The 27,565-nt window shown below is 44.1% G+C and overlaps 1 protein-coding gene across 2 annotated transcripts; it reads right to left on the bottom strand.

Annotated features, from left to right (window-relative positions):
• Window positions 1–562: 562 nt before the first annotated feature.
• UTP25 (UTP25 small subunit processome component) lies at window positions 563–27,565 on the bottom strand. 2 transcript variants are annotated; one of them, XM_070384723.1, is made up of 13 exons: window positions 27,355–27,494; window positions 26,770–27,058; window positions 26,292–26,331; window positions 25,357–25,591; window positions 23,197–23,367; window positions 21,135–21,223; window positions 19,389–19,799; window positions 17,201–17,420; window positions 11,109–11,311; window positions 9,561–9,743; window positions 9,315–9,427; window positions 8,353–8,598; window positions 563–1,130 (listed from the first exon to the last, which is right to left on the bottom strand). In XM_070384723.1, the coding sequence occupies exons 2-13, from the start codon at window positions 26,790–26,792 to the stop codon at window positions 887–889; spliced, it is 2,178 nt and encodes a 725-aa protein (XP_070240824.1). In that variant the 5' UTR covers window positions 26,793–27,058; window positions 27,355–27,494; the 3' UTR covers window positions 563–886. The 2 variants fall into 2 exon arrangements, with proteins under 2 accessions (XP_070240824.1, XP_005901423.2); XM_005901361.3 differs by lacking the exon at window positions 26,770–27,058 and having other exon boundaries at window positions 27,355–27,565.

The raw sequence follows: 27,565 nt of genomic DNA, 5'->3' as shown, positions 1-27,565 counted from the left end.
GAGACACGCGGGAGCCACACGCCACACAGCGTGCGGGGTCTGAGTCCCCATACAGGACCGGACCCGGGCCACACCAGTGAACGCCAGTGAACGCACCGAGCCCTAACCACTGGATGGGTTCCCTAAAACTGGTTTTAAAAGTGCAACTTCTCAGTATAACAGACAAGTGACTACGGCAATGACGAAGACAAGTGGTGAAGATGAATTCATAGCATCAAGAGTGTCACAAAATTATTTCTTGAAATAGAGGAGAAATTGTTATTTTATAGAATATGATTTTTAGGTACATATTTTAACAAAAACACTTATTATTATGAGTTAAAGAAAGATCAGTGGATGAATATACTCTTCTAGGTTGAATTAAAATAGAATATGTAAGGTTTAAAAAAGTTTGGCTGGGGAAAAATAACAGTTTTGCAAAACCTGTGCGATCCAAAAGATGACATTCAACAGCAAGAAGGATTCCAGTTTCTCACCACCAGTTCTCACAAGCATAGAAATGTATGCCTCAGCGTAAGAAGGTGTCAAACAGAAACAGGCAAATCTGACAGACTTTACCAAGCAGGATAAATCTGAGGTATAATCACAATAAAACAATTTACAGCTTACAAAAAGATTCACAAATTGAGGATTCCTTCTATCGACTTCTCAGAGCCCCCACGAGCTCCTCCTGTTCTCTCAAAGACAGGCTGTACCAAAATCTGGTCTATGCTGAACTTTTCAGGGATACATGACCTGAAAAGGAAGAAGTGTCTGGGAAGACGCTGCCTGGTGCCCCTTCCTGCTAGCAGCCCTTCTCTGTAGAAGCGATCAGAGTCGGGTCCAAGCAGTGCAGAGCATCAAGCATCACGTGTCATGCCAACACTGTTTGCTGTCCGGCCAGTTCTCATCTTTCTCCGGTAATGAAGAGATGGACGTTCTTCTTGGACTGCAGCATCTGGGCCGCCCGCTCCACCCCGACCACAGCAGCCAAGCGCTGGGCGTCGTACTTGGAGTAGAGGACGGTGCAGGTCCAGGCGGCTTCCTCACCCCTGCTGGTGGCTCGCAGCATGTTACAGACTTCACTGTAGAAGTGCGGGTATGTTGGCAGCTCATAGAAAATCAGGTTCCTGATGCCTTTTATTGTGTATCTGCCAGAAGGAGAAAGAGAGGCTATGTCTATGGGAGAAATTTATGGAGAAGCCACCTCGGGATTTTACAGGGACACAGTCACTCATACCATTTCGTGCTCAAGGAGGAAGAACAATAAGAGACAGACCAAGGGCTACTCTAATTTGAGCTGGAAGGGCTCATTTTTTGTGACAACATGTTTGAATTCCTAATGTTTGGTTTAAGATAATGATAAAATGAATTTGCCTTTCCTGAGCCTGCTCTGAGGAGAATGAGGTAGGCTGGGAAGAATAGAAGACAAGGGTTAAAAATCAGTCATCCAAAATTTAAAAAGTAGACAACTTCCAATTTAACACTATCCTTATAATCAGGGAAAACAATGTTCTGTAACGGAGATGAGGTCAGATCCAGTACATAAAATAAACTGCAAATGTTCTCCCATTAAGTCTTTCTTATCACTCTGACAACATGTTAACTCCATGGCAGATGTTCCAAGTTCATCCATTTATAACACTGTGCCCAAGGACCCATCAGGCATTCTGGGAAGGCAATTAGTTTCAGGAGCTTCCTCACTCTTTCCCTGCCCCACAGGGCTGCACCGTGGTGGTGGGAAGGCACACCCTAGGGACTCGCCCGTGGTTAGGTCGAAGTCAAGCATTCCCTAACAAAAGATTCCACAGGCTGACAAGGTTCTGATTCCGACACATCTGATGTTAGACTTCCTCAGGAATTTTATTTTATTCGTGGAGGATAAGTTTTCCTGGTCTTTTTATCCCATGGCTCAGCCTTATCTCTCTGGAGACCCTCCTCTTCCAGAATATAACTGCAGTCCATTACTTGGTTCATTTTTCCACATCCCCTTTCTATAAAGGAATTCTAGCGCTAACGAGTGAAGTTGACAAGACACAGTTCTGCCTCAGCAGTTATCAAAACAAAAACACACAAACCCGGAGTTTCGCTTCTGCTTAGTATGTAGAAAATTCAAGAGAATACTGCTTCCATGCTAACAAGAAAAAGACCATCTACAACAACATTCCTCCTCTTGAGCCTAGACAGCTGATGTCGTGAAGTAAGCAGGTGAACTGATTCAGCGGCGCCCTGGTGTGTGTTTAACTGGTTCTCAGTGGGGGAGGGAAGGTGCTGTTGGAAGCACTTGCCAATTTCTGTGATGTAAACCCTTCATTTCAAGCGACCAATGTCATGCTCCTGGACTTGGAAACAGGGAGAGATGTGTGACCAGATCTCAAGAGCAGGTATGAGCCAGCTTCAGCCCATCACTGACTGAATTCCAGAGCAACAAGCTCATCTGAAGAAAGAAAGGGCACTTCACCTTAGGCAGAGCGCAGTGGGAAAGGGGGTGGCTGCCATAGAAGTGGGAAGGAAGAAACAGCCACACCTTCAACATGTTCTCAAAGGGCAATCATGGGTTTGCATGAGAGTTCAGGATCCCTGGGATTTCCGGACGCACCTTTACTTCATTTTTACGAGGTCCTTTCCACAGGCCTCCACTGGGAGCCCTGAAGACAAGGCAGAAGACCTGAGAGACCCTGCGGGCGGCGCAGACAGGAAAACTCACTCTTTCCCCAGACCCATGCTGTGTCTGAAGCTAAAGCCTGAAGCCAGTGAACAGGACAAAGGTCAACTGCTGGGGTGGGGTCAGATGAAGCAAAAATCCACTACCCTAACGGAGCGGGGTTTCCCTTGTGGCTCAGCTGGTAAAGAATCTGCCCGCAATGCGGGAGACCTGGGTTCAATCCCTGGGTTGGGAAGATCCCCTAAAGAAGGGAAAGGCTATCCACTTCAGTATTCTCGCCTGAAGAATTCTATGGACTGTACAGTCCAAGGGGTTGCAAAGAGTTGGACACGACTGAGAGACTTTCACTTTCAAGGCAGGGGCATTAACTCCTTCACCCCATCCTTCCCCACACAAGACTCACACCCAGTAAAAAGCAAGAGCAGTCTGTCCCTAAGCAAACGGCATGAAGCCTACGGAGCCCAAGAGCCTGTGCACTGATGTAAGCAGAGGTTCTCTGCCAGTGGGGAGAAGCAGGAAACTCTTTCCAAGACCCTCACAGAACAAGGCAGAGAGAGGTCTGCTGCTATGCAGGGTGGTGTAGGAACCCTGAGAAAGCCCAGGGTGGAGAGAACCTGCCTGCACCTGAGCTGGACGGGTCAGAGGGCCCCTGCCCCACTTCAAGCCTGTGTGGATGAGTGATGCAGGATGGTTGGAGTGGGGGAACCAGCAGCAGTGCAGGGAGAGGCTCTCCCTGGGCACAGGGGTGCAGGGCTGGGGGAAAGCTGAGAGGGGAGCCAGGTCCTGAGACAAGACCCTCCAGCAGGGCCCCGCGCCAGGCCACTGTCTGCTGGAGGAACTGCAGTCTGTGGTACCTGGATGGTAACCATGGGAACAACCGAATCCTCACTAGGCTCCCAACCCCCACTCTAGTGGCCTGATTCAAGAGGTGTGTCCAGGCCAACCACCCACTCAGGAACTCCATTCAACTACATTAAAACCATGAGGTATCATTTTGACTATCAAATTACTGGCAAAAGGCAGGGTTTTACAGAGATAGGTTAATGGAGTATAAGTTATTGTATGTATTTTGGGGGGAAAGGGGAGAAGATGGGAGTTGCAATGTACAGCAAACATTAAATTGTGTACAGTTTTTGAACAAACAAGTTTTCCTTTCCAAATTTATCCCAAGGAAAATACCTAGGCAACCAGGCCATCAACTACACAGATGGATGCTCATGGCATTATTGTACATAATAGCAGAAAACAACATGCTTGTTAAAAGGAAACTGGGTTAATTATATACCCATTCAAAGTATATAACACTAAGTTACCATTAAAACGGATACTATGTACACCTCAGAGATTACTTACAATTAAAAAGAAAAGGTATCTTTACAAGGCAGAGATCTAGCAGAACTACCTTAACCAGGGGATTACATTTAGCATCACCCAAAATGGGATAGACTGACACCCTGTGCCTTCATGTAGAATTCTTACCAAAATAATGTTTAAATCTGTGATTCCCAAACTTGGACGCCTGTTGAATAACCTATTTGTTTTTAAAAAATATCTATTATATAATTGGTCCCCATCTCCAACACTATGATTTAATTGATACTGGGGTATGACATGGGCATTCAGATTTTTTAAAAGCTCTACTAGGGGATTCCAATGTGTAGTAAAGTTTGGGAACACTGATCTAAATAATAAGGAAACAGGCAAATCCAGACTGTGGGACATTCTACGGGAAACCGGACTGGACTTTTCAAAAAAAAAAAGTCAGTATCATGACAAAGAACAAAAGGAAGAGAATTATTCCAGATGAGGGTTTCTTAACTACAGTATTACTGACATTTTAAGCCAGATAATTCTTTGTTGTAGGGGCCATCCTGTGAACTGAAGGGTGAGTAGCAGCACTCAGGCCTTGACCTGTATGAACCACTAGAATAACCTTCCAGCTGTAACTACCAAAAATGTCTCCAGATATTTCCAAATGTCCCTTAAGGAGCAAAACTATTCCCAGCGTGAAAACTGCTAAAATAAGAAGCATGTTAACCAAATGCAATGTATGATACTCAACTAAATCCTAAATCCTGGACTGCTGGTGGGGGACAGCTGTGACAGTCACTGGAAAGCAACTAGGAAAATCTGAACGTAGACTACATTTTAGATGATGTTATTGCAATCATGTCAAGTGGAATGTCAATAAATGACAGAATTTTGTTTCTAGCCACTTTACATGCTGAAAGATCTAGAAGTTAAGTGTCATGAAGCCGCCTATAATTTACTGTCAAATGGTTCAGGAAGAAAAAAATAAGATGTGGGAGGAGAGAGAGGAGAGACAGAATGTTAGTGCATGTGAACAGGGCAAAATGCTAATAGCCGGCCAAGTCTACATGGAAGGAGTTAGAGACGTTCACTGGGATGGCTTTACAATGTCTTTTGAAATGAAATCTTCCCAAATAAAAAGTTGGTGGGGGGAGGATGTGACAGAACCACATATAGACTTAAAAAGACTTAAAAATCCATATCCATAACACACAAGTATACATGCCAAAATGCTAACTTGTTTTTTTTCAATGAGCACATAAAACACTTAAGATAAAAGAAAAAAAAATCCCTATGTGTATATGGGGATCTCAATTTTGGTATTTTTTTTAATTGCCTGTGTCTGTGTGCATGTACACAAGTTTTTTGACATTAAAAAGTCAGGGAAGAAATATACCAAAATGAGTATTTGTATCAGTGGGATTATAGGTGATTCCATTTTTTTAACCTAGATTTTCCAGGTTCGCTAACAATAACACTCTTACAATGAAAGTATTTTTAAAACAAAATAAAACAAAATCGACTCCAATAGGTGTTATACTTAAGAACTAAGAAAATCTCTTAGTGCCAATTTGTCTACAATGCAGGAGATGCAGGTTCAATTCCTGGGTGGGGAAGATCCCCTGGAGAAGGAAATGGCTACCCACTCTAGTATTCTTTCCTGGAAAATCCCATGGACAAAGGAGTCTGGCAGACCACAGTCCATGGGGCCTCAAAGTCGGACACGACTCAGCAACTAAACAGTGCAACAAAGAGAGGCTAGGCATCTTCTGGAAATAAGAGAACGTGAGCAGGGCCTCTTCAGAGGGGCTGCTGCTGCTGCTAAGTTGCTTCAGTCATGTCCAACTCTGTGCGACCCCATAGATGGCAACCTACCAGGCTCTGCCATCCCTGGGATTCTCCAGGCAAGAACGCTGGAGTGGGCTGCCATTTCCTTCTCTGATGCATGAAAGTGAAAAGTGAAAGTGAAGTCACTCAGTCGTGTCCAACTCTTCGCGACCCCATGGACTGCAGCCTACCAGGCTCCTCCGTCCATGGGATTTTCCAGGCAAGAGTACTGGAGTGGGGTGCCATCACCTTCAGAGGGGCAGTCAGTACCAATTCCTGTAACCTTCTGCACCCCTTCCCCTGCCCTCCTCCTCTCCTGTACATGTTTTGTGTCTTCAATGACCCCAACAAATATGGTCTAACACTCTGACAGGACCTAAAATTAAGGACATTCCAGGTATCTATGCTACCTGCCAACTGTCAATGATAAATGAGGCACCCACAACTGACTTGAAAGGCTGGTTCTCCGTAGTCTATAAAGACTCGATCTGCTACTTCTACAGCTGGGGTTCTCACTGGGGCAAGGAGAACCCGGAAACACCCTAGGCGGCCTTTCCCAACTCTAGAAATCCCACCTCCAGAGCTTCTGAGTGTCAATCCTTCATGCTGTGCTTTCCCACTGATAATGCTCAGAGAAGGAGCTGTGAACTGTCCTCACCTCAGGAGTATCATGACCAAAGGCCAATCCAGCCCTAAGATTCTACTGGTTTCATCTCCCCAAAGAAAACAAATCTTCAGGTTGAAAATTTTTCATTAGCTCACAAATGAACTGCAGTATTTCTAACACTGTCTACTTCCTCAGAGAATACAGACACAGAATTTTAGAGTTGGTTACTAAAGTTGAAAACACATGTACTTTTCCCCACGGTCAAACTAAAAAAATCAAATCACAAAGACACTGCAGATCAAAATACCTATCATCACCTTCATGACCTCTCAAGCAAAAAACTCTACAGCAGGGAACCTTGAGACAACTGGCAGTTGCAAATCACTCAGATTCACATTTAAAACCCAATAACCGGATAAGGGTGTAAAGCAAGCGGCACGTGTCAGGTCTGTCTTTACCGTGACTTTGGGAACAAAACCGTCTGGTCAGTAAATGAACGGTGTAAGACGGGAGACTGTGCCACCTACCTAAGAGAAGGGGCTCCTCTTAACACCACGCCCTCTCCTTGAAGATCTGCTCTTTGAGAGAGGTCCTCATCCCAGCTTAATTCACAGTTGTGAGAGACAATCAAGTTGGGAAGTTTTCCAATTCATCCACTTCATTCAAAGGACTTGCTCTGATGTGTCAAGCTTTTGGAAAACTAAGGGCTCTTAAGACCTGCTGAATGCAAATTCCCTCCAAAATACCACTTTCCAATGCTAATGAAAACAACAACTCCCTGGAAGGAAGCAAATAATGATGCCGGGAAGCAGGCATCTGTTAAAACTCTTGGGCCAAACAGCCAAGAATGAAGCCCCATCAACACAGATGCAGTCATGCCTCGCCTCTCCGCTGGCAGATAACCGTTGTCAGCAGAATGCCAGAGGTCATGCCTTGCCAGCCTGTTTCACCCGACAGGCTGCTGGGTCTTCCTGGTGAGGAGAGGGTTTCTGGGGAACATCATCCAATACCAACATAAACTAAAAAGCAATGCAATGCCAAGGTGCACCAACTAATAAGCTCCAAAGCCTAGAAGATTTCTGGCTTAGCTGTTAGAGATTCTCTGAGGAAATGTGTCCCTCAGTAGTCTATGACTGAAAATTAATAAGACAGTAAAGTCAGAACTTAAACTCACTGAACATTACTGTGAATCAGGAAAGAAAAGGTTATAGGATGCAATTTCCATCTCTCTCTAGCTAAGGGCTTAAAGGAGGCTTTTACACTTGGCAGTAGAGAGAATTAGCAAAACAAGAAAATCGCCGAGCTCTGGGTGCATGAAGGGCTGCAGCTATCCCAAACAGTAACAGAAGGATCAATATTACTAACACTCTAATTAAAAAAAAGGTCAACCCAACATTTTTGTCAAAGTCACATGGTGGGGAAGCTAAAGCAAATGCTGAAGCTCTTAAAAGATTCACCTTTAAGGCCCTCGCCTTTTGCTCTTCATAAACATCAAGTGTGCACACCATCTCTGGACACATGAGAACTTCCTGAACACTGACACTGCACTCAGCGTCCATCTCCACACAGTCCCCAATATTTCATCTGTGCTTCTATGACAGGCTCCATCCACCCTTTGCTGTACTCACTTAAGTTGTCCCTGTCAAGAGTTGCTCAACTCTGTAACATCTTCCTTGAGGGGCATACCCTCAAGAAAGCTACTTAGGAAGTACCCTAAGTATGGATCCACTCCACATCTATATATAACATGCTGCAGTCACTCATTCATTTCTACAACCTTTTCCAGCAACACCCATTTTGCAAGAAAACCAAACAACCCATCAAGAAAAGCCTGTCCAGCCCCTAGAACTCTGGTGTCTCTCCAGGAGGTGGAATAGGGAGGACCACAGCACTGCAAAGCCCCCCGTACACTCAGAAGCAGGCCCTCCAGAGAGGATGCTCGAAGCCCAGCCCTACTTCTCACCTTTTGTAGAAATGGAAGCGCTCGGTGAGCAGCAGGAACTGCTTCTCCCCTTGAAGGAAGAAGTGTCTGGCCCTGGAGACCCCAGACTTCTGGGTGTACTCGCAGATGTGAGCAAAGTTCAGTTCCTCCTTCTTGAAGTAATTTCGGAGACGCACAAAATCAAAGTAGGAGGGGACATAGATAAGCGTGTGGGACATGACTGCATCCCGATACTGAGGCAAAATCTTGTTCACGAAAAAGTTGAACCTGATTTGGAAAGGCAAAGGGCAGAGTCAGTGGTCTGGAAGTGAGCCCGTAGGGTCACTGCTAACCGTATGGCCCTGGGCAAGTTGCAGTCTCCCTCTACCTCCGCTAAGAGGCCAATCCGCCTACTGCACTGCAAAGAGATTAAACTTGTTCAACACGTTAGAAAGTAAGTGCTAATACTACTCATCATAAAGTATGGATGTGACACTGGTACATCCCAGAGAATTATTCTAGGAAGTATATAACCATATCGCTCATTCATTCAGTTGTCAGTCAGTCAACAAACAATTACTGAACACCTACCATATACTAAGCACCATTCTGCTACCAAGGGTCCCCTGACTAAACACAGTGAGCAAACAGGAGAAAATAACATAGAGAATTAGAAAAGGAGTTCTTGCCCTGAAGGGCTTACAATTAAGTTGCTGACATGCAGCATTAAGCAATTAATGTAATTTTAAAATGCCACCGTCTAGGGGAAAGTACCCGATTCACCAACTCTGCCACTAACTAGATATCAGAACTAGGATGAGGCATCACCTCTCTGGGCTTCAGTGTCCTCCTCTGTCAATGCCATGATGGAGGGGAATCACCTCATTTCATCTGGCAAACAGTCATCGATAAAGCCAACATGGAGTCCAATTCTAAGTTTGAACGGCCAGATAAAAGCCGTGTGACTCCCAGGGTCCAGTGGGAAGGGTGGAGGATGTGGGTACCTGGCATCAATCACAGAAGCAAGGCTTTCCACTTCCATCCTCTGGAAGACGTGCGGGAGCTGCACCAGGACCTGACTGATGGAGCCTGTCATCGGGACGTTCCTCACGGCCACCTGCCAGGAGTCAGGGAGAGCATCAGGAGGTGAGCCATCCCTGCTGCTGACCAAATGTAATCCTCCCCTTCTGCCTTGTGACCCAAACAACACCCGACACTTTCCGAAGGTTCAGAGAAAGGGGAGACCCCACCTGGCCTTGCACATTGACGCAGTACTTGTTGAACACGGAGTTGATCTGGGCATCCTGCAGGGCCCCGAACAGCAGGGTCTGGCGATAGTACTTGGACCAATTGTTGAGGCTCCACATCCGCACTCGAGAAAAGTCCACCCCATGTGAATCCAAGGGCAGCAGGTTCATGTGGTTCATCAAATGCTGCGAGTAGGAATACTACTCCATTAGTACTTACTGAGCACTTACCTGGAGGGCATTGCTAAGCGCTGCATAAGCCTTTTGTCTTACTTAACCCTGAGAAATGCACACTATCATCTCCCAAGTTACAGCAAGAAAACTGTGGCTCAGGCAGGAGAGTGACTTGTCCATAGTCAGGTAAACATTCCCAACACGAAAACAAAGCTCAAACTGGCTACCTCCTGGATCTTTCAAAAAGGACTGAGATAGTATCTATACAGTGTATTTCTGAAATGCCACCCTGGTTACTTTATAAGCAACCTGGCTCCAGACTTGGACAAGAAGGAAAATGACACAGAAAACAGAACTGCTGTCCTTCCATGACCTGGTTCTCAAAAAAGCTAGGAGATTCCTGGAGTGACTACATGTCAACAAATTAAATATGACTCAACCATTAGCTTCCCTCGTAGCTCAGTCGGTAAAGAACCTGCCTGCAATGCAGAAGACCTGGGTTCAGTTCCTGGGTCAGGAAGATCCCCTGGAGAAGGAAATGGCAACCCACTCCAGTATTCTTGTCTGGAGAATCCTATGGACAGAGAAGCCTGGTGGGCTAAAGTCCATGGGATCGCAAGAACTGGACACAACTTAGCAACTAAACCACCACCACAACTATCAACATGCCTTTTCTATGTTAATCATATTTTTTACCTTGTATACTGAAGGGTAACAAATACTATAAATTGATTCCTTACTTTATAAGTACTCCCCTTTATTTGCTGCAAACTTACTCTAAGTCCTGGAGTTGTAGAAAAGGTAAGTTCTCACTTGCCTTATACTGTCAAAATAAACCTATGGTTCCATGATGGGGACTGTTCCAAAGCACAATCCTAAACTCAAAGACACTGCAGAGTATGTGGAGAGGGAGAAAAAAATCACAGCACTAATTATGGTAGGAGGACAAAAACACCTCACATTTATCAGTAAAACATCACACATTAAGAAATCATGAGCAATCTTTTCCCAAACTCTACCAAACACTGAACAAAAGCAAATGAACATAAACTGCAGGAGGAATTATTTTAGATAAAGACATCCTTGGTGAGGAGGGATTTCAACCAACCAACCACATTAAAGCAGCCTATTAGTAGAAGCCATCTTTATAAGGGGAAGAACTCTTATCTGGTGATTTGAAAAGATCGACAAGAATTTTTTATCTTTCTGGATACTGACCAACCTGCAGCTAGCAGGGGGGACACTTCTCATTTGCAAACTGGAAAATGTGGAACATTTCCATTTCCAAACTAACTGAGTTTTAATCTGGACTTGACTAATCCTTTCAGACTCAACCCACTGAGCTTCTTGTCTCTAAATGTGAATGACCAACATTACCAGGACATGCTCCCAGTTCTGCATCAAGTAAATGTCAGCTTGATCAATGATGAGCAGTTCGATAGAAGACAGAAAGTCAAAATCTCTCTTCTTCTCTCCTTCTCCACCAATGATGGTCCTCAAGCCCAGAGGGGAGGCGATGAGGATGTCCGAGGAGTAGAAGGGGGCGTAAAGTCGGATGCTCCTCTGCAGAATCGCCACCCCTACACACGAAACAGCCAAGGACACGTCAGTTCTTTAATCACCACAAGCCACCAGCTTCCACCTTCTCAAAGTGCCGCCCGCCCTTGCACCTTCCACAGCTCCCCCTTAGCATATAACTGGACTCAAATTGCTTTCATTATTAAAATCATCATCACCCCTCTTTGCTTTGATGGTCCCTTCTAGCCCCCACTCTCTCTTCCTTTTCTTCATTGGCAGATCTTCTCAGAAAATCATCTCTACTTTAAAATCTCCTCTTCACTCCTCAATGCACTGCAGTCTGCCTCTGATTCTCAGGACGCCACTGACATGACTCTTGCTAAGGTCACCAAAAGCTCTGGGTTACCAACTCAATGGCTCTTTGTTGTTTCTTGTCATTAATGCATAAGCACGTTCTCCTTGAAATGTTTTTTTCCTTACTGGTGGTTTCCATGACTTCAACACTTACTTTTTTTTATCACTGACCCGGTCCTTATCTATCTTTCCAGATTCAGACAGCTCTTCTACAAATCCCTGGCTTCACCTGCAAGTTCTCTTTCACTCTGCATAAAGCTCTGGATAAATATATTCACTAATGATGGTTTTAACCCTACTGTCACAAAATTTTATATTTCCTGCCCACATCTCACTTCCAGTTTGTAAAGAGACCAAAGCGTACGTGAAGGAGACTGACTTGCCTAACTGAAAGCATGTACCAGAGGGGCAGAAGACTGCTGGGGACTCTCTCTGGGGGTGGAATGCTGGTGGAAACCACTTTTACAAATGCCCTCTACCCTGATGACACTGGTGGGCACCATTTCTGCACGCTCAGTCTAAGCTGCCCACAGTGGCGGGGGAGCGCCCCCCAGCCCATCGCCTGCACTGCTTGCGGGCCGCGCTGGCAGACACCGACAGCAAGCAGCCCTGCCGACCCCCTCCCACGCCACCTGCAGGGCACCACCAGAGCCAATGATCGCGTGCAGCCCACACAGGGGACACCCCTTGAGCGCCAGGCTCAGGCAGATGGCGGGCAGACTGCGTTTCTGGACTCCATGGGAGTGAAACAAGCAGAGAGTTCGTGGGACAACCAAGAGAATTAGGAAAAGGTTAAACAATACAGTTCATCTCCCACACAGAGCCACTCCTTCAAGACAGGGAGCCATAACTGCTTTGCATAATATACAGAAACAAACAGCCAAGCAAAATGAGGAAGCAGGGGAACGTGTTTCAACTGAAGGAACCAGATAGAACCCAGAAAAAAACTGAATGAGACAGACGTCAGTAGTTTATTTGATAAAGAATTCAAAGTCATGGTCATCAAAATGCTCACCAAACTTGGGAGATTATGAATAAACAAACATATTGAGAAACTCAATAAAGAGGAAATATTGAGAAAGTTCTAAAAGAACACACAGAGCTGAAGAATATAACTGAGCTGAAAAATATACTAGAGGGAATCCACAGACTAGACGATACGAAAGAGTGTCAGCGACCTGAAAGACAGGGTAGTGGAAATCACCCCGAGAGAACGGCAAAGGGAAAGAAAAAGTTTTCTTTAAATGAGGACAATTTAAGGGGCAGCATCAAGGGGACTATCATCAGTGTTAACGAGGCCCAGAAGGAGAAGAGAGAGAGAGTCACTAACATCTGCATTATAGGGGCCCCAGGAGAGGGAGGAGAAGAGAGAAAGGGGCAGAAAACTTATTTGAAGAAACAATGGCTGAAAATTTCCCTAACCCAGTGAAGGAAACAGACATTCAGGTCCAGGAAGCACAAAGACATGGCATTTTATGGAGAAAACCCTAAAGACTCCACCAAAAAACTGTTAGAACAAATGAATTTAGTAAAGCTGCAAGATACAAAATTAACATACAGAAATCTGGTGCATTTCTACACATTCATAATGAACTATCAGAAAGAGAAATTAAGAAAACAATGCCATTTACAACTGTATCAAAAAGAATAAAATACCTAAGAATAAATCTAGCCAAAAAGGTAGAAGACTTGTAGTTGGAAATTATAAGGTCTTAAACTGAAGACGACACAAACCAATGCAAAAATATACCATGCTCATAGACTGGAAACATTAGTACTGTTAAAATGTCCATAGTACCCAAGAAGACTACAGATTCAATGTGATTCCTATCAAAATACCCATGACATATTTGACAGCACTAGATAATCATAAAGTATGTTTAGAGCTACAAAACACCTTGAATATCTAAACTGATCATAAGAAAGAAGAACAAAGCTGGAGGTATCCCACTCCCTGATTTTAAACCACACTACAAGTCTATAGTATTCAAACTGTATGGTACTAGCACAAACAGAACAGAAATAGAGAGCCCAGAAAGAAACCCATGTTTGTATAGCTAATTAATCTATGAAAAGCAGGCAAGAACATACAATGTGGAAAAGACAGTCTCATGAACAAATGGTGGTGGGAAAACTGGAGAGCTGCATGCAAAAGAATGAAACTGGACCACAAGCTTACACCAAGTACAAAAATCGACTCAAAATGGATTAAAGACTTGAACATAAGACCTGAAAAACCACAAAACCCCTAGAAGAAAACATAGGCAGCAACGTTCTTGACATCAGTCTTAGTGATATTTTTTTTGGATCTGTTCCACAGGCAAGGGCAATGAAAGCAAAATTAAATGGGACTACTTCAAGCTAAAAAGATTCTGCATAGCGATGAATACCAACAACAAAACAAAAAGGTGATCTACTGAACAGGAGAAGATATTTGCATATGTGGTAAGGGGTTGATATCCAAAATATATAAAGAATGCATGTGACTTATTATCAGAAAAACAAACAATAAAAATGGGCTGCAGATCTGAACAGACATTTTCTCAAAGTCATAGGGATGACCAACAGGCATATGTAGAGATGCTCAACATCACTAATGATCAGGGAAATGGAAACCAAAAACCACAAGGAAAAAAATCAACACTGCAATGAGGTACTATCTCACTCCAGTTAGAATGGCCATCATTAAAAAGCCTACAAACAACAAGTGCTGGAGAGGTGTGGAGAAAAGGGAACCCTCTTACACTGTTGGTGGGAATGTAAGCTGGTACAGCCACTACAAAAACAGAATGGAGGTTCCTCAGAAAACTCAAAACAGAATTACCATATGATCCAGTAATCTTACTCCGGGGGATATATCTGGCCAAAACTATAATTCAAAAAGACACATATACCCTATATTCATAGCAGCGCTATTCACAATAGCCAAGACGTGGGAACAAGCTAAATAGCCATCAACAGAAGAATGAATAAAGATGCGGGGTGTGTGTGTGTGTGTAACAGAATACTACTCAGCCATAAAAAGAGCACAATAATGCAGGGTGTGTGTGTGTGTGTGTGTATATATATAAATAAATATACATAATGGAATACTAGTGTGTGAGTATGTGTGTGTGTGTGTGTGAGATGCAATACTACTCAGTCATGAAAAGAGCAAACCAATGCCATCTGCAGCAACATGAATACAACCAGAGCTTACCATACTAAGTGCAGGATGAGGAAAGTTAGAAAGAGAAAGGCAAATACCAGACGACCTCACTTACATGCGCAAACTAAAAGAAGGCACCAATGAACCTGTCTACAAAACGGAGAGAGACTCACAGGCACAGAGAACAGACTTGCGGCTGCCGAGGCGGAGGGACAGGGAAGGCCTGGAGGTTTGCAGTTAGTTGATGCAAACCATTACACTTAGAATGGATGAACAACAAGGTCCTCATGCATAGCCCAACGAACTATATCCAATCCCATAATGGAAGAGAATATTAAGAAGAATGTAAATATACCTGAGTCACTTTTGCTGTACACAGAAATCAGCACAACATTGTAGATCAACCACACTTCAATTTTTTCAAAAAACAAATAATGGATCAGGTGGCTAATAAGTGCGATGATCAAAATGAAATAATATAACAGACTATGACACTGGAGTTATAGAATTCTTATAGCCATCATGTAAGTTGGTATTATCCTCATTTTACATTTGAATAAATCAAAGCACAGAGGAAAAGAGAAACACAATGAAGTATCACCTCACACCTGTCAGAATAGGTTTTATCAAAAAGACAAGAAATAACAAGTGCTGGCAAGGATGTGGAGAAAAGGGAACCCTTGTGCATGGTTAATGAGAACGTAAATTGGTGCAGCCGCTATGGAAAGCAGTACAGAGGTTCCTCAAAAATTAAAAATAGGACCATCACCAAAAAGGAAAAAAATAGAACCACAACACAACTGAGCAATTCCACTTCTGGGTACTGATGCAAAGAAAACAAAAACACTAATTCAAAAAGATATATGCACTCCTCTGTTCACTGCAATATTTATAATAGCCAAGATATGGAAGCAACCTAAGCGTCCGTAGGTAGGTGAATAGATAAAGCTGTGGTATACAGATATATACACACACACATATCATGGAATATTACTCAGCCATAAATGAATGAAATCTTGCCATCTGTGACAACAAGGACGGACCTTGAAGGTATCACCATAAGTGAAATAAGTCAGATAAAGACAAGTATCAATACCATATGGCATCTCTTAGATGTGGATCTAAGAAACAAAACAAAAAAACTAGACTGATAGATACAGAGAACAGACCAGTGGTTGCCAGAAAATGGGGGTGGGGGGTTGGAGGGTGGGCAACATGCATGGGGGGTGATCAAGAGGTACAAAACATTCAGTTATTAAGTGAACCGGCCACCAACATATCCAACATATGAAAAGGATCCAATGTATGCCAAAAGAGAATATAGTCAATAATATTGTATGGCAACAAATGGTAACTATACTTACTGTTGTGATCAGTTTGTAAGGTATATAGACACTGAATCACCATGTCGTACATCTGAAACTAGCATGTCAGTTATACATCAATTTAAAAAAGAGTGACTTATCAGCTGCTTGCTGGCCACCTGCACATGTTTAAAACTACACATCAACTCTCACCCCCTGCACCTCACACCAGCCGTGCTAAAGCCTCTGAGTCCGAGGTCATGCTGTTTATTCATCCTGATGTCTCTGCAGTTTCCTGTCTGAAACTTTTTCCTCCACTCAGATCTCCCTACTTCATTACTGGCTAAATCCTATTTGGGTTTCAACTTAGTACAGACAGTACATCCATCAGTAGATCTTCCCAAACAGTCCTGTGTCCACTCTGAGTAGGGATATTTGCTTTAAATACTTAAAACGGCCACTGCATCCTCTAACCATAACACATCTTTTATCTCATACTGTCCGATTTGCCTTTAGGCTGGACTTCCTTAACAGTAACTTTTAATCCTTCTAATCCTATAACCCCAGCGACTTTACAGTGCTTAACATAGTAGATGCTAAATAATAAATGAGCATATGTGACAATAAGTAGTCTTCAAGAACTTTTTCAATGTACAACCAACCAAATACATGGGAGCTGAATGCAACAGGCACACACGTGAAAAGCTGGGTGGAAGTCAGTAAGTCTGGAGTAGAGATAGCTCCCTATGGAGGCCGGAAGGAAGTCCACTATGCACAAGCCCTTCAGTTAATTCATCCTCCCCAGACTGACGCACTCTGCCCCTTCACCTCCAACTCCCTTAGGACCGCTGCAGCACTGACGATGAGCTACCGGCTATGGGTGAGCCGAGACATCTATTACACATGTACATACGCTTTTCACATATGCCTTTGGAGACGCTCCATTTCATTAGCCAAGCGTCCATCCAATTAGCCAAGGCAAGGCTCTCCCCTGGCAGAAGAGATGTCTCAAACACACCTGGTTCAGCCAGGAGTCTACCAGTGACCCTCTGAGAGAATGTCTAATTCCAGGCTTCTAGCTCCCAGTTATGTGTGCCTCACACTCCAGGTCCCTCGGGGTTTCAGTCTGGACAAGGAGGAATTACCGATCCTGAAGTGGTCATCGATGTTTCCGACAAACACAGCTTCATAGTCCTCAGGCCTCTTCAGGTTGGGTGGTCTCTCCTCAGGATTGGAACCGTACTCTCCATTAAACCTCTTTTTGTTGCTGACAATGATTTTCTTCTTGCTGTCGCCCTCCAGGAGGCTGATGAAGAGCTGCACCACCCGCAAAGCAGCTTCCCGGAACGGCACCACGATGAGCACCTGACAAGGCAGAGACGGCGGCCTTGGAGGGGCAAGGGGAAGGACGGGCAGCGCAAGCTGAGCCCGCTGGGGACCCGGAGCTGGCGAGTCCCCTGTTCCTCGGCCCCGGGCCAGGGATCACATCCGTGTCACCCCCCTTACACAGGGCCTGGCTCAGTACTGCAGGCTGAGTATCTTTCAGATGCACAGCTGTGTCCTATGGACTTCCATCTTATGGCCCCTGGGGGACATTCTTAAGCATAATGTGGAAATACCTTTTAGGATAACTCAATGCCTTTAACAGAGATATCTACCAGCAAAAGCCCATGGACATAAACAGACAAAGTTCTCTGAGGACAAGAAATGTTACTCATTTCTGTCTCCTACAGAACTAGTTCAGCATTGTGATTCATAAGAGCCAAGGAATATGCTGAATAAATGAATTAGATGTATTGGTAGAGAACAAATAACCTATCATTACTTCTCTAGTACATTTCCGGGTACACTTTTCAGAAATAATGATAAAGTATTTCTAAAGTAAGATCATATTTCAATGGGAAATAGATGATTCAGTTTTCCAAACGTTTCCAAAAATGTTTAGTATTAACTGTTAAGAAACAAAAACAGAAGATGCTTAACAAATAATTTCTAACTACCCTTGTGTACATGGGTTTTTTTCCTAACTACACTTGGCTAAGGCTTCCCTGGAGACTCAATGGTAAAGAATCCGCCTGCAATGTAGGGGTCATGGGTTCAATCCCTGACTTGGGAAGGTCCCTTGGAGGAGGAAATGGCAACCCACCACAATATTCTTGCCTGGGGAATCCCATGGAAAGAGGAGCCTGGCGGACTACAGTCCAAGTGGACACAAAAGAGTTAGACATGATTTACTGACTGAACAACTCAAGCCTTGTGTAAACCATACAATCAGTGGAAATAACCCCAGTCAGATCTGGCAGTTCACCAAATTCTAAATTGCTTCATTTGGGTGTTCTACCTCATACTCTGTTTGGCAGTTCTAAATGGAAACAGATAATCTTTTTATCCTGATGTTCAAGATTCTGAGGTGGTTTCCCAGAAGGGCAACCAGCACAGCCAGAGGGGTGCAGTGACTCAGTCTGGTACAACTCGGGGATGACTGATCACTTTTGAAGAAGGCCAAGTTACTGTCCTGCTGGGACACTAAGAGTCTGGTGGTTTTCCCCAGCTATCAAACAAGAGGGCTGGACTAAGAAATCTCTTAAGAGCTGCGTCATCTTAATAGCTGAGAATCCTATTAAGCTCAATGAGAAGTATCTAAGAAGAGGAGGCTTCTTCAATACAGAGACATGGGTGAGAGGGTTGGGTGGGACGGGAGGTACAGTATCTAGCTACACGACATCATGAAAAACGTGGCAAGTCCCAAGACATTTTCTGTGTAAGCCCTCAATCCACTGGCGCTTAAGCCTATGAGCCCACATAAATGTAATCATCACTTTAAGTTGCAATAATGATACAATGGGAAAAGAGGGGTTTTGTTTTCCAAGGTTTACATATTTACATGGCTTAGTGAAGAGAATCCTTGGTTTTAGTCCTGTCTGTGCTACTGTCTCCCTGGTTCTCTTTAGCAAGGCCCTTTATGAATCTGGGTCTGTGTCCACAGATGTAATATGTAGGGATCGAACAAAAAGTTCTTTAAGGACCTATCCAGCTCTGACAGTCACAAAGAAGAGCTTTACAGTGCAGTGCTACTTACACAGAGGATCAGCGTTTATCTTTAGGGAGAATTATCACGCAGGTGCCTCCTACTCAAGTTTCAGGTAGAGCCACTGTTAGAGACAGCCCACTGAGCTGTCTGCTGCACTACTCTAACACCACCCGGCTGATACGCTCAGTCTTGGACTTGTTCTTTACTCCAAGCATTAAAGCACCTGAGAACCTTCTAAGTGCCAGGGCCTAGATGGTGGTGCCTTACAGCCTCCTTGAGGGCAAAGTTCTGGGGCCACTCACCTTGGGCCTTGTCAGCCCTTGGTCCCTGAAGTCATCATCGTCACCCACCCCAAGTTTCTGGCTTCGGCGTCTGCTGTTGTTGCCAAGCACCTGGGCATTGGCTTTGAGGATGTGATTTATCACATGCAGGCAGTACACGTGTCGGATCTCTTCCCCATTCTTCAGGGCCGTCCTTTCTGGGTAGAACAGGTCCCGGTAAGAATTCATAATTAAGAAGAGCTCTTTCTGGAGGGGTGTGAAGGGGCTATTTGATTTTTGGGGACCAGAGAGGAATTGGCTGTTGGTCTTGATCCAGGTGGATTCCAGGGGCTTTTGAAGATGAACTGACTTTAAGTCAATGTCCTTTGGGGGTTTAAAGGTTTCCAACTTCTGAAACTTGGATGAAAAGACAACCTGGCCCAGGATGGGCCACTGAGGGAGAAAAGAATCAAGAAGTTAGAAATGAATGACAGTACCTTACATTCATACAGTACTTCATAACTTACAAAGGCCTTTGATGACTTACAGGTTCTCTCACTTAATCCTCACAACAACTGTGCAAGGTAAATGCTATAATGCTCTTCTTACAGTTTAGCAAACGCTGAGATTCAGAGGTTACAGGATTCAGACAAACAGGAAAGAACAGAGCTAAGGGTTAGAGCCCCAGGTTTATGACTTTAGAAAACTTATGAGCTCTTCACTCAGTGGGTCACAGACTGTGCTGTGGACCACACTGTAGGAAGTCAAAATTTATTCTAGACAAAAAAAAAGGTACAGGTACCCAATGGTCAAGTAACTTTGAAAACACTATAAAACCTAATCCCCCTCAGGGAGAGTCACAGCAGAATAGATATGAAGGTTCTGCTGAGTCTTGTAACAAGGACTCTGTTCCATTTTGTTTAACCCAGAGTTTTCCAAATTTACCTGGGCACGGAGCAAGGTTTTTTTTTTTTTTTTGAACAAGGTTTTTGTTTGGGATTTTTTTTTTGGGGGGGAGCGGGGATGTTTGCACTCTAACAAAACTGCTGATCTTAGCAGTAAAGGATGACCTCTGTGATAAAAAAGAATTAACTACTAAAGATATGCCAACAAGTAGGATGAATTTCCAGGGAACTGTACTGAGTGAAAAAAGCCAATTTGTATCACTGTATTTCTAGAACACTTTTGAGATAACAAGATGACAGAAATGGAGAACAGATTAGCGCTTATTACCAAGGGGAAGGGAGGTGGGTACAGTCATAAAACAGCTCCAGAGAAGAGGAGGGATCTTTGCAGAGCTGGAAATGCTCTGGCTGTTGGCTGTAGTGGTGGAAATGGGAACCTACATGTGATAAAACAGTGCAGAACTAAGTAACGCACATAAATCAACAGGAGCAAAACCAAGGAAACCTGAACAAGACAAGGAGACTGGCTCAATGGAAACTTCCTAACTGCAATACTGTACTATAGTTTTGCAGGACATTACCACTGGGGTGAACCAGGCATCGAGTACATGGGTATCTTTGCATTATTTCTTACAACCACATCTGTAAGAACTATCTCAATAAAAATTTCAACGAACACGGAGCCTGGAGGGCTACAGTCCACGGGGTCGTAGAGTCGGACGTGACTCAGCGAGTGAGCACACGCCCAGGCTCTTCCAGCGTTCCTGTGTCCTGCTCCCCAAGTCATCTGCCACTGGTGTGTATCACACATTTAGGGAGATCAGTAGAACCCAAGATCACCGCTCCTCCCCATCTGTGACTGTGATGATGGAATGACGCTTACTTTTAGCTGGTGGGTAGTTTTGGGGTTTGTGGCAACAGCCTGGATTTCTTTTTCTTTCAGTTTTGTGTTCACATGTTGTACAAATGGATCTAATTCAGAAATAAAGAAGATTAGAACAGTTAGAGCAAATGACAGGGATTTTTCAGTCTTCCCTTTTAATGACATGATGTTCTTCATGATGTTAACTCGATTTTTTCCTCCACCTACTTCCCCCATCATTTATCCCAGTCCAGAGCTTCAAAGTTTCTGACACGTTCACTTCCCTAAAGCATTTCTTTAGTCACGTTATTTCCGAGCTCAAAAACCTCTGAAGAAAATTCTCAGTCTGAAAATCAACACACATCTCTAACCTACTTCTCCAATGTAATTTTTGAATGACATGGCTCTCAAATTCTTCTGCCACTGTGGTTTTCCTTCCTTTAACTGAAAATTCTATCCTCTCCTTCACCTCATTTTCATATATCCAAACAGGATCAGTTGAGTGTTACCCCTGACTCATGGTAAACAACTACTTCCCAGGAGGTTCCTGTGTCAGGACAGCGCTGGCTCCATGAAGAGGCCACCTCTGGTCCCCTACAGACAGTCATCACGCTCCAGACCCCCACCATCCACCCCAACACACGTGTGAATGCCCTACCTCATCTAATTAGACCTTAAGATCCCTGCGGGCAGGTTTCGTGTCTGATTTAACTTGCACTGAAGACACCTAGACATGCTCAACACCCAACCGAGGCGAACAAAGGCTCCGACGGCACCACCTGCTCTCGGGGTCATCCTCAGCGCTCTGCTCTGGCACCAGTCTGCTCTTCCAGTCCCACCCATTTCAGAAGCAAAGTTCAACGACCTATTCAGGACCCAGGCAGTAAAACCTCAAATGCAATGCACCTAACAACAAAACCTAAGATAAGGGTGAACAATAGGAAATCAGAATTCAAGGTGCTAATATATCTGTACAGGCAAAACCACAAAAGAAACTTTATGATAAGCTTCCTTATGAAACATAAGGGTTTTTTAAGTTCAGAATGGGGTTCGTGCCCAAATTCTCCCTGCTATTTCTCCCTCTTCTCCAGAAGAGCTAACAGAACCAAATGAGGCCTAAAATTTCAACTTCAGTGGCAGACCTGGTTGAAGAATGGCACTGAGACCAAAAAAGGCAGTCAGGACACGGGACTGAGACCAAGCTGACTTGCCCATCCAGGCACACGCAGAGACAAGGACCCCAAGAGATGGCAGAGACCTGCCTCAGCCTTCCACAGGCGGGTCTTATCCAAGAGACTGCCACAGGGGCACAGGGCGGTCAAGAGGCCAAGAGAGACTGAGCGGATAAGGCAGAGCGTGCTGGCTTCCGAGGTGCTCCCTCGTAGTAAGGACCAACTAGATCAGCCACCCCAGGGCTCACAAACTGTAAAACTGCTGCTTACAGGAATTGAGAAGTGACGGGTAGAGAGAAAAATGCAAAGTACTATTCTCCTCCTTCTCTGCTCAGGGAAAAGAAATCAGGATCTTCCCCTGATCCCAGCTGCAAGAATGTCAGGTCTGGGGAATGGGTCTTCCCTGCTATCATTCTTCAACTGTTTGTTCTCCTGAACACCCTCCCACTCCCAACAAGGCCTCAGCCCTGAAAACCAGAAAATACCTTGGAGAAACATTTCTTCCCAGTTCCACTTCTAGCTGCTAAACTATCTGTTTTTATTGCTGCCCATTCCAGTATCAGGAGATGTAACACACATTAGCCCCTACTTGGAGAAGGCAATGGCACCCCACTCCAGTACTCTTGCCTGGAAAATCCCATGGACGGAGGAGCCTGGTGGGCTGCAGCCCATGGGGTCGCTAAGAGTCGGACACGACTGAGCGACTTCACTTTCACTTTTCACTTTCATACATTGGAGAAGGAAATGGCAACCCACTCCAGTGTTCTTGCCTAGAGAATCCCAGGGACGGGGGAGCCTGGTGGGCTGCCATCTATGGGGTTGCACAGAGTCAGACACGACTGAAGCGACTTAGCAGCAGCAGCCCCTACCTAGCATCAGGTGAATTCAAACAATGTACACCAGGCTCTGACCTTGTGATGCTTTCGGAGAAGAGTCACCGCCACTTTCCTCTTCGAGAAAATTGGTTTCTAGGCTGAAGAGTGACTCATGTTTTGCATCTGTAAACTCCTCGGGGGACTCCTCTGATGTGCCGGGTGGCCCGTGCCCGTCTTTTCCCTCAGGGTCAGCAGGTGAGGCCACACCTGCAATTTTGGGAAACGTTTTATAAAATTATTTACTGCTCTTGAATACAATTACACTTCTGTTGACAAATGAAATCTAATTCCTCAGTCTATACTGACACTTGGAGAAGGCAATGGCACCCCACTCCAGTACTCTTGCCTGGAAAATCCCATGGACTGAGGAGCCTGGTAGGCTGCAGTCCATGGGGTCGCTAAGAGTCGGACATGACTGAGCGACTTCACTTTCACTTTTCACTTTCATGCACTGGAGAAGGAAATGGCGACCCACTCCAGTGTTCTTGCCTGGAGAATCCCAGGGATGGCGGAGCCTGGTGGGCTGCCGTCTATGGGATCACACAGAGTCGGACACGACTGAAGTGACTTAGCATAGCATACTGACACTGACACCCACTGCCATCATTTACCTTTAAGCCAACTCAGGTTCGAAGACAGAAGTTTCAAAATTACACTGGACTGTTGACCCAGTACGTGTAAGGATGTTCAAAGCAGCACTAATTATAACAAATAACTGGAAAAATTATTTCATCATTTCTATTGATGGGGTACTAATTAAATTATCTTACAGTATTCACAATGGAATACTCTGTGATTAAGCTAATGTGAATCCAGAGTTACAAACATTATTAACAAAGAATAGGAAGTTACAGGAATACATGAGACCATACTCACAAATATATGTATAGACTTGTATTCACTCATATATCCATAAAAAAGTAGTCTGGAAGGCTATATACAATGTTAAAGGTGTTCATCTCAGGGTGGTACAAATACGGGTGAACTATATTATATTACCCTCTTCAACTTTTACAGTAAATATATATTACTTTTACAATTAAAAAAAAACAACCAACTTTTCATCTGTAAAAACCCAAAACAAGAAAGAAAGCTGAAAAAGCAACAAAATTAAACAAGAAATCCCTAAGTCTAAGACAATGATTTATTTATCCCAGTACAAATGATGAATTAAAACACTAAGACTGGTGTGTGACACCTTAAAGTATAGAAAACAATAGTCAGGCAAACAGGTATTAAGATAATAGGGTATAAAAAGCTACCCAGACATATTCAGACAATGGACTACTACTCTAGCAACAAAAAGAAGTGAATTAATAATATGAACTACACGGATGAGTCACAAAAACATGAGAAGCCAAAGAAGCCAGACACAAGAGGGTACTTATAGTATGCTCTCATTCATAAGAATTTCTAAAAAAGACAAAATTAATAATATAATGAAAGAAAGCTGGTCAGTGGTTGCCTGAGGCCAGCCTGGGAAGCTGACTGCAAAGGGACAAGAAGAAAACTTTTTGTAGGTATTGGAAACATTCTGTATCTTGATTTTGGTGGTGGTAATACAGACATATACATTTGTCAAAAGTTACTGAATCACATACTTGAAATGGGTATACTTTATTGTATGTAAATCATGCCTCAATAAAGTTGATTTTAAAGTTAACTTAAAAAGTCACCTAGATGCCTGAGTGAAGCAGAGTCCCTTTGGGTTTTCAATCCCAGCTCTTCTCTGAAGCCTTCCCTCATTTACTCTGGCAGCAAGTGACCACTCTGTATCTCTTCACCACCTGGTATCTATTTGTTCCACCTAGATCTGCTGCTTGAAATGTTTTGTATATTTCGTGTCTATCTTCCAATACACACAGTTCCTCTAAGGGAGGGGCAGTAATCTCTTTAATAAATTGAGACTGTTAACAAAAACAGAATTATGTTCCCTTTCCTGACAATCACGGGAACTTTAACTAGGACTGAAGTCTGGAAATCATGAGCAAAAATGTCACTTCTCCATGTTTATGGCCAGAGGGTCCTGTGTTTTCTGTCAGACCTCAAAGCCCAGACCAAGCCCAGAAAGGTTAAGAATCTCTGCTTTGAATCCATGTGCTTTCACCCAGCTCGTATAGCACAAGGCACCATAGCCCTGGGGCAATCCGTCTGTGGTCCCAGCAAAGATCTTAGACCCACACCAGAGACACTTACTGCTCTGCATGTCAGTAGACTCTGCTGCCATATCTTCCTCCTCGCTGATGTCACTATCGCCATCTTCAAGATTCATTTCTGTCTCATCCATAACACTGTCTTCTTCCTCCTCCTCCTCCTCCTCCTCTTCCTTGGAAACATTCTTTAATGTGGCAAGTAATCGATGGTAACCAGACACTTGTTCTGGTTCACTCTCTGCTTCACTTTCAGAACTTGAAGTATCTGAACTCTCTGACTGGAAGGAAAATAGGGATTTAAAAAAAAAGAAGTATACAGTTCTCATGACTACCCCATCACTATCATCAGGTCCACAGGGGAACAAGTTCAGATTTTTCTAAATTAAAATTAGCTTTTCTGTAAATATGCAATATCTTGCACCAAATTTATTTAAAATAGCTAACCTAGCTATGCTTCTAAAAGCTCTTCCTCTTCTTTGAACTGCTAATCTTCTATATGGGAAGAAAGCCGACTAAAGACAGTGAGCGTTAGGTTATAAGGCAATCTCACCTGGGTCAGATATTTGGCACTTTTAAAGGAGCAAGAGAAAAAAACTACAATGCAACAACAACAAAAAAAAACGTAGCAATTTTTCTGAGTTTGTTTTAATGAGTTAAGACCTTTGATGATTTTCCACTCTATTTTATGTTAAGTATACAAGATATTTCCTCTTAGGATTTACTAAGAGCCCTCTGGTATGCCTCCCTAACAAGTTCTAAAATGCTAATCTCTCAGGACAGTTTCAAACTCTGTACTGTATTAGTTATCACAGTGGAATTTAAACACACATCCGCATTCAGAACTAAGCAATATTATGAAAATAATAGCTTACATCTAAAATCAAAGAGCGGAAATGTATTCAAACTTTATTGTTATATATAATCTCAGAGAAGTAACAGCCCAGAATCAACTATCATAAGGAAGATATAAAGCATTACCAGTTGACAAGTCTGTGGTTTTGCTTCCTTTCTGGAAACCCTGAGAAGAAACAGGTAATGTTAAACTCTAACTACTGGTATGTAACAATTAGGAAAAAGTCTAATGATACAACTTTAAATAAGCATGGCAGACTAGCAATACATTGTAACATAAATACAGTGTAACTATACATTATAAATACATTATAACCATAGTCATGTAAAAACTCCATATGCACTTGGACAGGGATCGCAAGAAAATGCCAAATAGATGATAATCGACAAATGTAAAAGTTTAACAAGATCACAGGACAAATACCCCAGTCACACAGTAACTAGCTCTCATCCGAAAGATAGGAACGTTTGGCAAATAAAAGCCCTTGGAGTTCACACTTTTCTAGCAAGTTTCTTAATTAGGCCGTCCCTCTTAACTTTTTGATAAAGCGGCCCGAAGTGACGGGTAAGAACTATGATCATAACTAAGAGTCTGGACACTTACAGAGAAAACCCACATCTACCCATACATCAGTTTCCTCACGGTCACGGAACAGACCGGTGATGCCGAAGGCCCCAATGTGAAGTCGCTCAGTTGCGTTCGACTCTTTGCGACCCCATGGACTGTAGCCCCCCAGGCTCCTCTGTCCACGGGATTTTTGAGGCAAGAGTACTAGAGTGGGTTGCCATTTCCTACTCCAGGGAATCTTCCCGACCCAGGGATGGAACCCGGGTCTCCCGCATTGCCGGCGGATTCTTTACCGTCTGAGCCACCAGGGTAGCCGCAAGCAAATCTTTATAAACATAAAAAACAAAACGATCTCAGAAAAATCTCTGACCATACAAAAACCAACCCCAACACCCGCCCCACTTTAGGTGTGTAGGGTCTGGCAGAAAGCGACCGGCTCAACGAAAGGCAGGCAGATGGGAGAGCACCGCGTCTCGGGCGGGACGTCGACAGGACGCCCAGCCCTGGCGGCGGGGGCGCCCTGTCACAGCCCCGGGGCGCGCGCGGGCCCAACGCCGGGACACGCGGGGTCCCTCTGGGAGAGGGGGTTGGCAGCGCGCGTCCCGCCACGCCCCTCCACACCTGTCATAGAAGGGGTGCTCCTCGCCGAAATCCCGAAGATGCTTCTTCTGCTTTTTAGTCAGGGAGCCGAGCAGCTGGCTCTGGCTCCGGCTCCCACGTTTGCCCATGGCGAGGACCGCAAGTCCGCCCACCTCCACTAGCTTCACGCCTGGTAGTAGACCTGTAGACGCATTCACGCGCGACCGCCGGCGGCGCTTTACGGCGGCAGGGG

Source organism: Bos mutus, chromosome 16 (assembly GCF_027580195.1).
Source record: "Bos mutus isolate GX-2022 chromosome 16, NWIPB_WYAK_1.1, whole genome shotgun sequence".
NCBI classification, from domain to species: domain Eukaryota; kingdom Metazoa; phylum Chordata; class Mammalia; order Artiodactyla; family Bovidae; genus Bos; species Bos mutus.
Note: the sequence above shows the minus strand (reverse complement) of the source record. Positions and strands in the feature narration are given on the sequence as shown.

Coding starts and splice junctions, on each gene's coding strand:
- UTP25 (XM_005901361.3), bottom strand. CDS start 27,461: ATGGGCAAACGTGGGAGCCGGAGCCAGAGCCAGCTGCTCGGCTCCCTG. Junction 25,592..26,291: donor AACCACAGACTTGTCAACTG/GTAATGCTTTAT, acceptor TTTTCCTTCCAG/TCAGAGAGTTCAGATACTTC. Junction 19,800..21,134: donor AAACTACCCACCAGCTAAAA/GTAAGCGTCATT, acceptor TTTCTCCCTCAG/TGGCCCATCCTGGGCCAGGT.